Below are 16,106 nucleotides of genomic sequence, written 5' to 3'. Positions count from 1 at the left end.
GGGCAGCCCGGGCAGGGGAAAGGTGTCTGCCGCCCTCCAGTGGGAACACGCACCCGGGCACAGAGGTGCGAAGGGGAAAGGCAAATAAAGAGAAAAAAGACAAAAAGAGAACATGCAAAGCAGATAAGAGACAGTTGTAGGGGTAACAGGAAGATACTATCTCTGAAAGTGCCAAAAATGACGTTTCTAATGTCAGTTCAACGAGGGCAGGCCAGACATCCTCCTTCCACACTCGTGCTTCGGACTAGGCTTGGTCCGGGCGAGGGACACTGTCACTGTCACGCTGCTGGCTGCCTCAGCTGCTCACACATTTTGCTTAAAAAAAAACCCCAATAACCTTCAAGGAAACCTTTCCGTGCCACTTGTGGCAAAGGCAGGCAATGCCAGAGAGCAGTCAGCTCGGCTGAGCGCAGACCCAGAGGTAAACACCCGGCTGTCAACAACCATCAGAGCTTTCACCAAAGCCTCTCCCATCGAAATTCCACAGCAGCAGGTTTTAACGGGCTGATTTACCCTCAAACCTAAAGCCATAAAATCTGAACCGGTAGCAACTGTCACCCGAGCCCTGAGTTACACGGCCGATGACATGTGTCCCTGTCAGGACTGCCTCACTGTTTTGCCTGCCCAAAACTCAAAACATTTTCACATGCAAGCAATAAAAAAAATGCAGTTACCAAAATAGCACTATCAACGTAACCAGCTCCTCTTGGCACATTTTCTTAATGCCTTTCCCAATACGGTTAAAAAACATGGGAACTCATCAAAAACCTCCATCTTTACACCTTGGCACAAACTGTGCTGGAATAAGTGTGGGGCTCTATTTCTTAGTGTTTATCTGGATGCTCTCCCACTACTTTTTCCTTTCTTTTATTTTCATCCATGCTTCCCTTTAAACATAACTCCTATTAAACAGCAAAAATCAGCTTCTACAATTTCTAAATACCAAGTTTTGCCACTCTTGGAGCTGCCTAAGGACAACACAGCTTGCCTTCAGTGTCATAAATAACACATACTCTGCACATTTCTTCGCCTGGGTGAAATAAATTCTCCCATGCTCTTATATGGAAAGCTTGTGAGTCCTCCCACATACCTCCCGCTATAATACCAGGCAGCAATGGGCATTCATTATCTTAAAGCCAGCGGGTGAATTTTGGATCCAAGTTACCCCCAAACAAACCCAGAATTATCACCCCTTCGCACCACGCTGAGCTTGGTAACCTGCCCTGTGTAGTCCCTGAGTTTTATTTCTAAGCCCCATCACTGCTTTGATTTCAGCACGTCAAGAACCCACAAAATAAAAGGAAAATGAGGGGAATAAAAAGGAAAATGAGGGAAATCACAAGAAAGCAGCAGCAGCGGTATTACCCACCAGGTAGGCCCATTAGCATCAGATGTAGCATTGCCTGTACCAGTCTCTTCACTCGAGGTTAGTGCACGGCAAACAGAGAAAGCACAGCGGGGAGGGGTGGGAGAAAAAATGGGCAAAAATAGCCGGGGAGAGAAGCGTGCGCCGTCGATGTGCTGGAGGGCCGCCAAGGGGGAATGGCTGAGAACGTTATCGCCAAAAAAAGTTAACGCAAGGTGTGGGGGGGTGTGGGGTAAATAACCGCTGGGGAGGAAAAACACCGCCGAGGTACTGCGAGAGCTGGGGAGGAGGGAGCTTTAAGGAGGGGGATGAATTAATAAATAAATGGAAGGGGGGGGGGGGGGGGAAGGGAAAGCGCTCCCGGGGGCACCCCGAGCCGAGGCGGACAAAGGGAGGACGATGCCGCCGCCACCAGCCCGGCTCGGTTCGGCTCCGCTGGGCGCGGAGCGGCCGGCCCTTTGTTCGCCGCGGCGGCAGCGAGGGGCGATCCGCGCCGCTCCGCGCCAGCCCCGCCACCGCCACCGCCACCACCGCAGCGGCAGCCCCGGCGCCCGCCCGCCCTCCCGCCCGGGAGGTGCCGGTACCTGTGTCCGCTGGCCGCGGTGCCTGCGCGCCGCTGCGCCCCTGCGGCGCGTCCGGCGGAGCGGTGCGGCGCGACTAGCAGCGCCGAGCAGGAGGAAACGGTAATTTATAAGCGCTTTCTTCCTGACCTCTCGTGTCTGTTGTCTAATGAGGGAGCTTTGAGCATCACCCATCCTGCTGAGTGGAAAAACACCGGCACGGCCTCTTCTTTGCTGGGGAGGGGGGAGCCTAAAGGAAGGGGTGTGGGGGAGGAGGGGCCATGCCGCAGACACGGCGGCGGAGCCCGGGCTGGCAGGCGGCCGCGGGCCGGCGGGGAGGGGCGGGCGGGTGCGGGGCAGCGGCCGCCGGCTCGGGGGGGCCGCCCGGGGCTGCTGCCCTCCCCCGCGGCTGCCCCGGGCAGCGGGAGCGGCAGCGGGGCCGCCCCGAGGGACCCGGCCCGCGTCCCGCGGCGGGAGGCAGCGGAGCGAGGCTCCCAGCCGCTGAGCTCGTCCCGGCATTTTTCATTTTCCTGCATTTTTTCAGTCGGTATTTTATATCTTTACACAAAGAGTGCCGTTCTCACAGAAAAAGCGTCGCACGGCGCTGTCACCGCCGCTGCCTGTCCCTGCGCCTGGGCCCTAGCTCTCCGCGTTTCTCCCCGGCCCCCGGGGGGACTGGACTCTGGAGCCGATGCCGCTCTGCCAGGCTTTGGGGACAGGTTTGCTCCCGGAGCCGTCTGCTGCTGGAGGAGGCAAGGCGGGAGCGTGGTCTGGCAGGTGCCTGGGAGGCTGGGACATCCCTGCTCTGCCCTGCCGCCTCCCAAGCGCGATCCCCGGCACCGGAAAGTCCCGGTGGCAGCGGGAGGACAAAGTACGGCCGGGGCGATCGGCGGGGAAAATGAGCAGGGCAACGTTTTGTTTTGCCTCGGGTTTCACAGAACCGAAAGCAGGTCCTCCTCCCCTGCAGGCGAACGGGTATATGACTCAAACATGTCCTTGCTCTCCTACCTGCATCCCCCCGGTTCTCTTAATGAAAGGATTCAGCAGCAGACAGTGTCGCGAGGCATTTTCATATAACCCCTGCTGAAGACTTAGAAAGATACGCTGTACTGCAAAATGTCATTTGCATTGTGGGGGTACAGTTGTGGTGAAAAGGAGAATCTGGGGCCATCTGTGTTTCACAGAAGTCCCACGGTGCTAACCTTGCAATGGGTACAGCAGGGATGGACCAGAGGAGAATGAATAATCCCCACACCTCTGCTCTCTAGGTTTTCCCGAATACAAGATGAAACCTTTCTACACCACAAACTAGGACAGCAGTTACCGGGGGACCACCTCCGGAACCCATAACCTGTGCATAGGCTGCTGGGGGGATCAAATTCCTTCACAGCAGCCTCCAGGGAGGGCTCAGAAAAGGCTGATTTCCTTAGCTGGTTCTTGCAAAAGCTGCACCATTCTGCACATTTTTTGATGGCAATATAGGATGCCAGAAAACCCTGTGCCACAGTCATACAGCCGATTTTCCCTTACTCCAGTGCATTCTGTGATTTTCCATATCCAAGCTGATTTGAAATGTGAGTAGGTTTTTAGCAGAAAACCAGATAGAGATAGGATATACACAGCTAATTGATGACATATCTCCACCGAACAGCCTCGTTTAAACTCCTAACGATGTAGTCCGTGCTGCCACCTACGTCTTCTGATTCAGGTTTCTTGTGTACTGCAACTTGGGTTCGTAGGCATCCTTTGCAGGAGGCAGCTCACATTTTGTGAGGCTCCACGAGGGACCACAAACAGGCAGCTCTGGCTGCACTAGGGAGCGAAGCAAAAGGTTTCTCACCGGCTCAGCCACTTGTTTGGTTGCAGGGAGGATGCCTAGATGCAGACTAGGAGCCAGCAGTCACATCAGTGAAATGTAAGTAGTGGCTGGAGCCTTGTCTGTGTGAAGGATCCTGCCAGCACAGCTGTGGAATATTTTGCTCTAGTTCTCTAGAGGAATCAAAGTCTGTATTTTGTCTCTTGCTCTCTCTTCTTCTGTTGCTCCTCACTTCTTAAAAGTCAGCCACACAAAGTACATGGTTTCTCCATGTGTTTCAAAATAAAATGTTTGGGGTAAAAGACCAACAGCCAAAGCTGTTTTGAAGTCAGAGGCATGTAAACAGTACCTGGAACCAATAATAACAATAACGATAACAATAACAACAATAAAAATAATAATAATAAGAAGAAGTCCTTTTGTGCCATAAATGTGCACATTGCTATCTGTTATTTCATTGTGAGACAGCACAACTTCTGAGAATGTGCCTGATGAATATTTGGGGGAGCTCTGCCTTCAGCTGCAGTGGCGCACAGCAGCACTAATGCTTCTGGCTTCTCCACTCTCTTATGTAACCAAAATCACACGTTAGAGCCCAAATTATAAAGCATAAGCATGTGTATAATATTAAGCATACAAATGGTGCCTAAAATTACTATCCTTTTCATGTAGGTCTGTTTTTAATCTGTTAGAATTTTTGCTTCTGCAGCTTTATTGATTTCAGTGTCCGCTGATGCAGTTCATAATGCAATCAAGCCTAACCCCTTAAAAACCCCACTGTGAAGATATTAACCCAAACTTAACTAAGGCCAAAATCACTCTGGCTACAGGTAGGTGGAGTTCAAATGACTTTTATACCTCAAGTGTATCCTGTATCAAGATGCTGTAGCAAGCAGAACACCATATCCCTGTGGCTGCATTGGCAACCAGTCAGAGTGGCAGGTTTCTGCACCCCAGCCCAAGGCACGGGTTTGCCATCACCTTCCTTTGAGTTTTCCCTCTTTCTCAGAGACTATTTTTGCCATTACCATGCTGATCTGCTTGCTGGAGTTTTAAGGTGCTGGATGCTGATACAGCGAGTGCCTCTTGTATCTGTTTAATCCGATAACACAACTCTTTTTTAATCTCCACGTCTGGGTCACAGGGTTTAAAAAAGACACTGGGCCAAATCCCCAGCTTGGCTACAACGTGTGGAAATGTACTGAGATGGCATGAAAGTCAGGAGAGATTCACTGTGTTTGCACCTGGGTAGAGAGGTCTTGAGGGATGTGAGTGCCAGATTTCAGATGGATGAATATTAACCCAAGGCTATGGCAGAGCTAATTCAGGTTTCCATAAGGTGAGGTGGAGGGAGGGATATTACACCAGGACCTAAAATGTGCTCATCAGCAAATTCACATTAATTTTTAAATGGTAACTGATTCAATATTTCTTCATTTTTCAGGAGAAACCTTGTTTTCATTGTTTGGCTGCTAGAGGGAACATGATGTTTCATGGAGTCAGGACCAAGACTGGGCATGGACAAAGAGGAGATTTTGCAGGGATTGGGAAGATTTTACAAATAAACATTAAAATTTAAAAAACCAAAACTTCATCCAGACATGAAGTCCAGCAGAAATGTAGGAGAGAAATGGACAGCACTGTAAAGGATTGTGTAAGCAAGAATGGCAAAAACATGGTCTGAATAAATCCATTGCAGTAATGATTTTCTATACATGAATTTCCTACACAAAGTTATATGGGGTCAGTCTTTGGGGTTCCCCTGGATAGCAGAGGATCCTGAGCCTGAAAAAGGGAAGCAGATTTTGTGAGGGATTTGCATATCATGGAGTGACTCTAGATTGCAGATTTTAAGCATTACTAAATTGGGGAATAAATTGTTGCTATTGCTGTTACATACCAGGATATCTCACTAATCCACACAATCCACTAAGTTGCTGTAGTTTTAGTCTTTGTTTATTTTAGATGAAATTATGGCCCGGACAGTTAATTTTTTCTTGGTTTATCCATATAAATCATATATAAATAAGGTATCAAACAGAAACCAAAACATGACCTGTGTTTTTGGTACACTCCCCATCACGTGAACCTGCCAGTGATAGAGCTCTGCACCCAGCTTACAAGATAAACACAAAGGCAATGAAAAACCACAGATCTTCTTGAAAAGTAGCCAGTTGGTATTAAATTCTCTTGCTTAATGTTCTGGTTGGCCTATTTTGCTTATATTTGAGACTGCCTAGCCATTATGGGATTGCCTGCACTGGTCCTTTCCTTACATCAAGCTAATTACAAATTAACTTAAGGCACTTAGCAGGGCTGAGAGGCTGGAGCTGGTCCTTTCTGAGTTTGGAAATGCCCATTTCTTTACAGTGGCTGATTCCTAAAGTGAGGGGCAAACACACAGGAACCAAACAGCCTGGAACCAAAGTGGTCACACTGGCTTTTGAAAAAAGTGAGTGTCTCAAGGTAACTGACAGTCGGCTACCCGGAAATAAAAGCCTCTCATATATCCAAAGGTTTTCACTGGGATTTTCAAGATCTCCTGAGCAATTTAAAATCCTTGAAAGGAATACGCTATAGAATGAAAAATATAAGTATTATTAAAGAATGTCTCTGAACTGAAAGCCAGCCAGTTTCATAAAAATGAGCTAAAAAAGCAATAACAGGTAGTCTGTCTCCTGCTGGATACTGTATGAACCGTATGTTTTGTATTTTGGAAGTCACTCTAAAACAATGTTTTTTTCTTCACTATTGCTGTTGGGAAGAACAGTAGAAGAACTATGTATAAATGAGATTAAAGTAATCTAATTAAAAAAATAAACAATGTGCTTTCATCTTCAATTCATATCCAGTCATTTGGGATCTAACTTTAAAAAAAAAGAAGATAAAAATTTAGAAATTCAGAAAGGATTCTGAAAGACAACTGTTTCCCTTTAAGATTAATGATAATCATACTTGTGTGTTCAAGGGAGAATAGATCCATGGTTATGTAACAGGATAAAGAAACAAAATCCTTTTTCCTTAAATTAAAATAAACCAGTATGTGTGTGAATTTTAGTCAATCACTGAAAATTCAGGAAACCCATTTTCTTTCACAACTGCATTCCACATGCTAAAATTGACGTCTTCTAACTTTTAAACAGAATCACAATAATTAAAGAAAAAAAAGATTTGTTTGTTGCATTTGACCACAGTTTGCCAATAGAGGAATGTTCCCTAGGGAAAATTCTGTGGCACTTGCCCTGTTCAGCAATTCAAATACGTACTCATCTTTTTATTTTATGTGGCATTAGGAAATCCAGTTATTGCACTTCCCAGTTGTTGTTTGTTTGGTTTTTTTTCTTTTTAATCTGATTACCTAGTACTAGATATATGATAACTTATCTCTTTTAATAATTTTTTTGCCTGAAGTATTACATAACAGTTCTTATAAAATCTTGCAATGCCTGCCTAAATTTGCCAAAACCAGGACAAGAACAACAGGTAAAGGATTTTTTGATATTGGCATTGTTCTTTGCTGGCCTAATCATATAAAATTTATTTTAAAAACCACACAAGAAAACAATTTCCTACCACAGAACCTCCATTTTCCACTTCTGTATTTTACAGAAGCACTCATACCAGAATTTCTGCATCAGAATTTGACACATAAAACTCCTCTATCACATGAGTTCAATTTTCCAAAAGAAGGCAAATGGTAGTATTAATAACCAAGATATAAGCCCTGAAAAGGCTAAGTCACTGAATGTACTTACTGAAAAAAAAAAAAAAAGACATCTTGTTGGATCTAATTCTGGAGTCATTGTTTGACACAATGCAGAGCAGTTGGGATTTGCATAGAAAGGCTTTGCTGAGCTCAGGTGATGTGCACTCGTGCGTGGGAGAAGCTCGTGTGAGCTTTGCTGAGTGACTCTGAGCTTTGTCTGCAGACCAAAATGAACTCTGCAGATGTTGGCCCATCCTTGCACATGTCCACACTCAGCATTTCAGTCCTGAAAGCAAAGCTCCACATCTGGGCAGTGTAAGTGATGTTCCCTCACTGGACCAAGTGCTCTGTTAGCGCTACTGCAGTAGCACAAGGTGTGCTTGGAGATGATGCACATGGTGAATTTGCCTCTTTCCCTGCTAATAACACACCTGCCATGCTGCAGATAAATATTCTGCTGCTGCACAGCCTGCAGAGATTTCCTGGGCCTCATGAGCACAATAGGTCCTGCCAAGTCAAGATGGTTACATGGGTGCAGCCACGGTGATACGGAATCTGGGAAGATACATCTGAGAGATGTAAGCTGGGAGACAGGGAAAAAGTTGTGGCAGACCCACTCTGAAAGCAATAAAAGGTCAACAGAGTCTGAGGCTGCCCTGCAGAACCACTTCCATTTCCATTTGGAGCTGATTATTGAGCTGGGCAGGGCTGGCCTAACCACATCCCAGGTGACAGTAGACATCACAGTGGAAAATAGTCCAAAAATGTACTGTGGAGGCAGCTGAGCCTTCATGACTTACACAATGGCTCCAGAAAAGCTGATGGATTAAACTCACCAAAGAAGGAGAGATTACTTGAGTGAATTCATACATGCTCATATTTCCTTCTATTTGCCTATGGGTCCCTCTGCTCCCTTCCCTCTCAAAGTGATGGTGAAACAGTTATAAGGAGTGTATAACTGAAAATTATACACTCCTTATATGCTTTTGTTTATTCTGACAAATTATATTGGAAGATATAGGCAAACACTGGGAGAAAATCTGTAAGAGACAAAACCATTCCCAAATGCATGCTTGTACGAGTTCAGACAGATGGAATTCCTAGCTAGGTGAATTAATGCACTGCAAACAGAGAAAGGGCTTCAAATGCCTGAGCGTCTGGAAAAAAAGAAGAAATTTAAAATGAGCCCTGCAAGCTATCCAGCAACTGCTCATCCACTATCATGATTTTAATTACCAGAACTGGAAAGCAAGCATGTAACATAAACTTAAAAGCACAGCGTTTTCCAGACTACCGGTCCAAATGCAAAACAAATGGCTTGCATCTGGTGGCGGGGAGGCAGAGCTGGGGCGGGAGCTGAGTGAGACAGGGGCACCTGCAGCTCTGCCCAGCCCAGCCCTGCCCAGCCCGGCCCAGCCCAGCCCAGCCCTGCCCAGCCCGGCCCTGCCCTGCCCAGCCCGGCCCTGCCCGGCCCAGCCCGGCCCAGCCCGGCCCGGCCCAGCCCAGCCCGGCCCAGCCCAGCCCAGCCCTGCCCGGCCCTGCCCACCGTGCCCTGGCACGGCCCAGCCACTGACACCCGAGCATTGCCCGCCTGCTCCAGGAGATGCCTGGGCTTCCACCTCAGCTGGCAGCTGCAGGGATGCCAGCGGCTCCCAGGCTGGGTGACCTTGGTCCTCCCCCAGCAGTTCCCTTTTCTGGACCTTTGGCACCCTCCCAAGTGATCTTTCAGTCGGAATATCCGTGGCCGAAAATAAATTCAGCAATATTCACTGCGGCATCCCTGTACTTCTCTTTTGGGATACCTGATGCTTATGTTCCAACCTGGGCAGAGACTGGTTTTGTAAGGTTTATCTGGGTGCAGTAACACTACCAACCCAGCAGTGCATCCTTGCAGAGAGCGATTTCTGCCCCAGCCAGAGCAATCCCGCTTTGATGTCTGTACATGAAAAGGGTGGGAAAGGGGAGAGGGTGGAATAGGCTCAGCATGAAGCACAAACTATCCAGACTTGAGCCTCTAAATCTCTTTGGCCAATGTTAATTAGCTCTGATTTGTATCAAAGCCCAATATTATCACTTACTGATTATTAAATGTGCCACAAATGGTTAATATTTTGTGAACAGTTGGTCATAGAGTGTCTGTAGCACTGAGCAATTGACTCTTACTCTCTGTGTCAGCCAAAGTCCTCAAGTTTTCTCCTTTTTACTTCTGCAAGTTTGTCTGTTGGGCTCATGAAGTTCACGGAGAGAAGTGTGAAGACTTGCCCCTATACTCCCACATTTCCTTGGGAAGCACATCCCAGCAAAGTGTGGAGCAGCCAAAGTGGGTTTGGGATGCCCTTGGCACTCACAAAGACACCCTTGACCCCTGCTGCCCCACAGCAAGTGCTGCTGGAGGCCATTGGCACCATGGAGGAGCTGCATGGCCAGGCTGGGCTGTGGCAGTGACCAGGCATCATCCTGAGCAGCAGGGCCTGGGACTGCCTGGTGGCAGAGCTGAGGAACTCATGGAGCAGAGGCACACAGAGGAGTGTGTGGTGGACCCCAGGAGCTTTTCCATCCAGTGCCTCTGGAATTCCTGTGAAACAGGGGTACAGCATCTATCAGACACATCCCCTGGCATGCTGAGCTCAGGACACAGGCACCATCTCCAGCCAGAGCAGAGGACACTACCACATGGCCACTCCACCTGGCTTCAACTCAGCTTTCCCCTCAAATGAATTAATGCCACCCTAGCAGTCTTTGCACGTGTCACTGCCTGAATTTTGTGTCCCTGCTGTGAGGCTAAGCTCCCAGTTCTCCCAGTAAGATACAGGTTTAAATACAGGTCATGTTTCTGCTGTTCTCCACCAGCAAAACAGCTGTTTGCTCTAAACATGGAGATATTTTTGTAAGAGCAAAAGCATGAATTATTTCAAACTTGCCTCAGGATGAATTTTCAAGGGTACTGCGGAGACTGTTTCCACAACAAAACGGGAGCTCTTCCCCTACTGAATTGTTCATGTTACTTTCATGAATGCTAGAAAAGAGGCTGGCTTTTTCCAAATGTCAGCAGATACCTGGAACAGGAATTTGTTTCCATAAGTCCTTTGGAAACTATTGTTGTTGATGTTGTCTAATCTGACCAAAAGTTCAATTTGGCAATTTTTATCGAGCCTTGCTGTTAGGTATAGGCAATTAGCTTAACAAAATATCAGACAGGATGTCTGCTGTGTTTGCAATGCCTGTTGCTCTGATCCTTACCTGGTGGGAAATGGCTATGGAGGAGCACAGCCACATCTTTGTAGCTGTTTACATCACATTTCTGACAGAGCTCCACCCTGCTTTCCCCATTTGTACTTTGTTTTTCATGAATAAAGGTCATGGCATTGGCATCACAAAAAAATATTGTTGGAATTCAGCCGTCCCTTCTGGGTAATAAACAATAATTTACTCCAAGGCTGGCAGGGCAGCAATCAGAGATGGAAGGGAAGGCCAAGACCCATTGAGATCTCTGCAGACCTCCAGCATCCCACAAGTCAGCTGTCTCCCTGCCTGTGCTGGGCCTGTGCAGACTCTGCATAGCCTCTAATATTTTGCCCAATCTAGATTTAGGCACCCCCCAGCTGCTGGCAGTGGGTCTGCTGTGCGTACCTGCCTCCCAGCCAGTCACTCTACTGGAATTTGTTGTCTAATAGTCAAAGGGCATTTTCTCTGAAACAATGTCCTACATTAGCCCAACACTCCCTGTGTGTGCTAGTGGCCTGGGGACATGGTTACCAGATGTAGTTGCCAAGCACTGGTTGCCCCTGCTCTAGAGTGCTCTCCAAGGAGGGGCTGTGGCCAGGGCATGTTGTTTAGTCTGCTGCTTGTGTGGGACTCTGACTGGCTGTAGCTCAGCTACACAATTCATCATTTTAGCCATGCTGTATCTAGATCAGGGAATAAATGTATAGTAACAACATCCCTTGATTCAGCTATAAAGTAAGTGAGATCTCTCCCATGTTTCTGTATTAACATCCACATCGACCTGTGTTTGTGCTCATGTCAAAATCACCACTAATCTTTTGGCTCTTCTAACCTTTTGTTACACGTGAGGCTCTCAAGCTGTCTGGCGCTTTTTCCTCCTTTCAGGCTGCCAGTACTTTCCAGCAAGATGAAATTTTAAATAGCTTCAATATTCCAGGAGTAATTTCAACATCAGTGCCTGTAGAAACACTCCCCTAAACTGATGGTCCCATGGTTTTATGATTCCCTGGGCATGGACCAAAATCTCAATTGTTCTGAGGATATAAGGGAAATGAGAAGTTGCTGCATTATTGCTACAGCCAGGGACACACAACAGCCAACAAGCAAAAGCTCAACATCAAAAGCATTGGGAATACTTTTAGCACAAACACTACTCAAGCAATTCCCAATTCAGTAGAAAGCATACTGGAGAAAAATCTCCAGGTTAGACAGACCTTCAACTTTCTTTCCCAGGATCACACCAGTTGAGCAGCAAATCAAATTCTACAGAAGTAGTTGGGGATTTTATTAGTAAACAGCCTAGAGGTGAATTCCTCATTTTTTTTCTCAGTTAGATATGTTTGAAACAGAGAATTTTATGAATAATACTTATTACTTGTTTTTACATGGTACTTTAGCATAATCCCAGAAATTGTAATTTAGGAAGTACAGATCTTCCTTGTTGCAAAGCCCTCAAGATTCCTGTGGCAATAGCCAGGAAACAGATAAAATAGAAGCAATTAATAAAGTATTTCATCATTAAAAAATTTCCAGCACCAGAAGATTTTGCAAATCACCCAGCAGATTTTGTACATCCTCTGGAATTTGAAATTTTGTCAGTAATGAAAGCTAAATGAATGTTGCATACAAATATTAGGCTTAAAACAATGTCACATGGGTGTCACATGTTAGTGTGCACAAAAATAATATTTGAAGGGAGCTGCTCAAATAAAATCAAAATTATTTATTTTTTTTATAAAGCAATCTCCTCTTGATTATTAACAGACTAAAAGCTGCCTTAAAGAGATTCTAAGGCCCCATGCTTCTATTTTCCCTTAGCATTGACTAAGTAGCGGTTGAATTGACATCCCTATTTAAGGTTTCCACATCTCTTAGTACTATGCATTGTATTTCCTCTGTGAAGTTTCCTAACTTCTGCTAACCATGTAGCCCTGGGAGGCCTGCAGAGCACATCCACGCTCTATAGGAAGTGGTTTTGGCGTTGCTCTAGCAACCCCAAATCAGTACTGAGTAAGCAGAGGTGCTGCTCAGCAGAGAAATCACACAAATGTCTGTACATCCTCACTGCTATTGAGAGTGGAGGCAGCAGTTATGATGATCAAGCCTAATGCCCTTCAAGGAAATTGCAATTCTCTCTTTTATTCCTCCCCCATGTTTTAATTTGATATAACTTCTATTCCTGGTGCTGCCAATTCTTTCCTTTGCCCAAAGTGTCCCCATACAGGAAGTCAGGTTGGATCACAAATCCTTTGTGACTGCAGCAGTGTAAAGGGAGAAGGTTCTCACCCACTGGAGAATCCAGGTCCTCTTTTACTTTACACCAGAGCTGACTGCATTTTGGAAGAAAGAAATTAATCCTTTTCTATTTTTTCTAAATGTGAAGCTCCTTTAATTCACCCTTTAAAAGCATTTGGGGATCATCTGATGAAAAGTCCTAAGGAAACACAAGGCATCCCTGCTGCTTGGGTTGCAAAGCTAAAGCTCATGCTCTGAAAAGAGAAGTGTGCGTAGAAAAAAGAGCTTTTGAACACAAAAACAAACAATGGCAATGCATGCTGACAAACACTTCATCTGCCTGCTTCCATTTACATATTTTTACATATCCATGGAATACTGCTGAGGGCCTTGGTCACCTTGACCTGTCACTGACACAAGTCTGTTAAAGCTTTCTTCAAAATTAATCCCTGCTGCCACTCAGGTATTTTTTGCTGTTGCTTTTGTTTGCTATTAATCTTTGAATTGCTTTCAGTCTAAAAGCATTTTTCTGGTCCAGAACTGTACAGAATATATCAGGCAATCCTCTAGGGGCACTGAAAGAAAATCTAAAACTCTATCCCCCATGATCTTATACAGTCAACCCATATCCTTTTGATTTTAGACCTTGTTTTAGGTCTACACAAGAAAGGCTTTGACATCTTTAATTTGGTTTGGTTGTTTTTTTCCCTTTAGTTTTGATTTCTTCCAGTTTTCTGGATAGATTTCACACAGCTTGCCACCACAGCTCTAGAGGACAATAAAAAAGTATGGGAACTCCTCCAAAGTACGTGTTTGCAAGGAGTGCTATGCCAGGAACATCATTACCAGAGTCCCAGTAAATAATCCAGAACCAATGCCATAACTTTTATGTGTACCAGGGGCACTGAAACCCATGCTGAAATACTTGGCAAGTCTGCCCTTCAACTAGGATATATTGTATTGATATTGGCTGTGATCAACCACAACATTCCTTGGTTTTGAGGTAGTATTTCTGAAGGGGGAGGTTTTGTGATGCCAGTTCTTGTCATATGTTTTCCTGTCTCACCCTATCTCCAAGCCCAGCTAATCTGATGATATCCAACTGTCCTAATGAGCTGCATCTACTTCTAGGCTGAAGCGTTGACAGCTGCCTGTTCTATTGCCAACAAAAACTTCTGAGACAACTGTATCTCATTCCTGCAAGTACGCAAATCACTTCATTTCTAGCACAAATATGAGATATAATGATATTTATTTTCGTTGATCCAGGTTGAAAAGGAGGCGTGTGAAAAATGCCATCCAGCCCTCAATTATTTCCTCACGTGCAGTTCAATCCCTCAGTTGGAAACAAGGGCTGTGTCTATTGGCTACAGAGAAATCAAGGGCTCATGTCCCTTACAGCAGAGGTACAGTCACATGGACTAAGGTCAGTGAGAAGGACATGTTCCTCCAATTAATGTTGGCATGTGTTTATTTATATTTTTATACATTGGTAATTCTTCCATTTGCTGTTCTTGGAGTCAGAGCTCTTGGCAAGAGCTTCAGGTTGTTTTTATTCACATAGGATTTAATGCACTTAATTTTTCACCACCACCTTGACCATCTCAAGCACGTGGGATTTGCCCTCTTCCCCAAGACTGTTGGACCCACAGACTCATAAACCTTTCCTTCCCCTGGACTGCCTTCTCAAAGCACAGAAACTGGGTTATAGGTAAGATTAGGCTCACAGCAAGTCATTAAAAACTACTCACAACTTCTGGAGAGAAAGCTATCTAAAACAGATATTTGCAGGAGAAATTTTGTACTGGGGGACTACAGCAATAACAGACAACAATCCCCAGACAAAGATGGAGAGGAGACACACAGAAACACTGATTTTGATCCAAATGCAGTCAGAACAAATAGAAGCAACACCTCCAGTGGCAGCTGATCACAGCAGCTCATCTCCATGTAGAACTAGTACTTCTCTTTGTCAAGAGAAAAACTCACGTCTACCCTCTGCCCCTTAAAAATTTTATGACTTGCCAGATTCCAGGAATCACAGAAAATACTATTGAACCAGGGCCAAGGACCAGAAAATCTAGGGGAAGCACATCTTGTAGCAGCCTAGGTCACCACTGGGGCTCCTCCTTTTCCAGCCTTTCACACTGTTTTTCCAGCTGAAGATGGGGCCCACTTCTCCAATTCAGCTTTGCCTCAGTGAGTTACTCACACTCATACAAGCTCAAAAACTTGAGACTCTTGACTAGGATAAGGCTGGAAGCAGGGAGAGTTTGTTATTGTTCTAAGGGGTTTATGTCGGCTTCTTCAATTAATTCTTGGGATATGCTCAGACACTGAGATGGTGGAAACCATAAAAGTAGCTAGATTAGAGCAACAGACATAGCAGTGGTATTGGATACAGAAATAACAGTCATTGCCAGTTCCTTGGGAAGACAGGACAAATGAATAAACATCAATCACAACATCTGAAACCACCAGGCTTGGAAAAGCCTCTTGATTTTAGGAAAAATCCACTGAAAGATGCCAGGGCTAGATCTGGCATCTGACTTTTTCTCAGGAGTATAATTGCCATTGAGGAAGAAAGGGATTTTTGAGGAGCCATAAATTCAGGAACCTTCTGTGCCATTATCTTTTAGTAATAAGCTCTATGGACAAATACAAGGCTTTGTTTGTTTGGTAGGGCTTATTTTTGTTTTTATTTTAAATATGTAGTTTTCCCTAAGCTTTTTTTCAAAATATTTGTCATGATGAAAAATTGCATGCTGTCCCAGGATGATGTACAAACTGAATGCAAAGGCAAGCAAAATATCCAAATAGGTCTGACTCTTGGTATCTCCCAAGTACAAGATGGTCTCACCTCTCTGCTCTTACCAGATCCAGCACACCATCAAGAAGGGAGGGAAGAATTCAGGAGGAAATGATAAGTATATAAGGACTGAATGTCAGTGTAACTACACAATAAGTCCTATCCCAGCTATGAGACCAGAAAGGTATTTTCAGTTTCTGGTGTTATTTACGAAGATGTTTCTGAAGGAATGCAGACTGTGCTGTTTTGGGGAGGGAGGAATTGGCTTCTTTAGAATTACTCAAAACTTATTAAATAAGAAGCTTTCTGTATTTCCTCACAGCTGGAGACCAGTCATTGCAACACAGATAGAAAAGCTGGAGGCTGGAAGAAGAGAAATTCTTTTATTT

General features: G+C 45.3%; 1 protein-coding gene across 5 annotated transcripts in view; it reads right to left on the bottom strand.

The window, feature by feature from the left end:
• SLC6A6 (solute carrier family 6 member 6) overlaps window positions 1-16,106 on the bottom strand; it is an 84,929-nt gene that overhangs the window by 51,585 nt on the left and 17,238 nt on the right. For 2 of the 5 annotated variants that reach the window (XM_058813074.1, XM_058813075.1), the window contains exon 1: window positions 1,951-2,179. The exons of 1 other annotated variant lie outside the window; for it this stretch is intronic. Coding sequence is in view for 1 of the 4 variants with exons in the window: in XM_058813073.1 (XP_058669056.1) it covers window positions 1,370-1,400 (31 nt within the window). In the remaining 3 variants the exon portion in view is untranslated. Of the gene's footprint in view, window positions 1-1,369; window positions 1,567-1,950; window positions 2,180-16,106 lie in introns of those variants that run through there. 2 more of the 5 variants (XM_058813073.1, XM_058813076.1) reach the window with 2 other exon arrangements.

The sequence above is a fragment of the Ammospiza caudacuta genome, chromosome 12, assembly GCF_027887145.1.
Source record: "Ammospiza caudacuta isolate bAmmCau1 chromosome 12, bAmmCau1.pri, whole genome shotgun sequence".
NCBI classification, from domain to species: domain Eukaryota; kingdom Metazoa; phylum Chordata; class Aves; order Passeriformes; family Passerellidae; genus Ammospiza; species Ammospiza caudacuta.
Note: the sequence above shows the minus strand (reverse complement) of the source record. Positions and strands in the feature narration are given on the sequence as shown.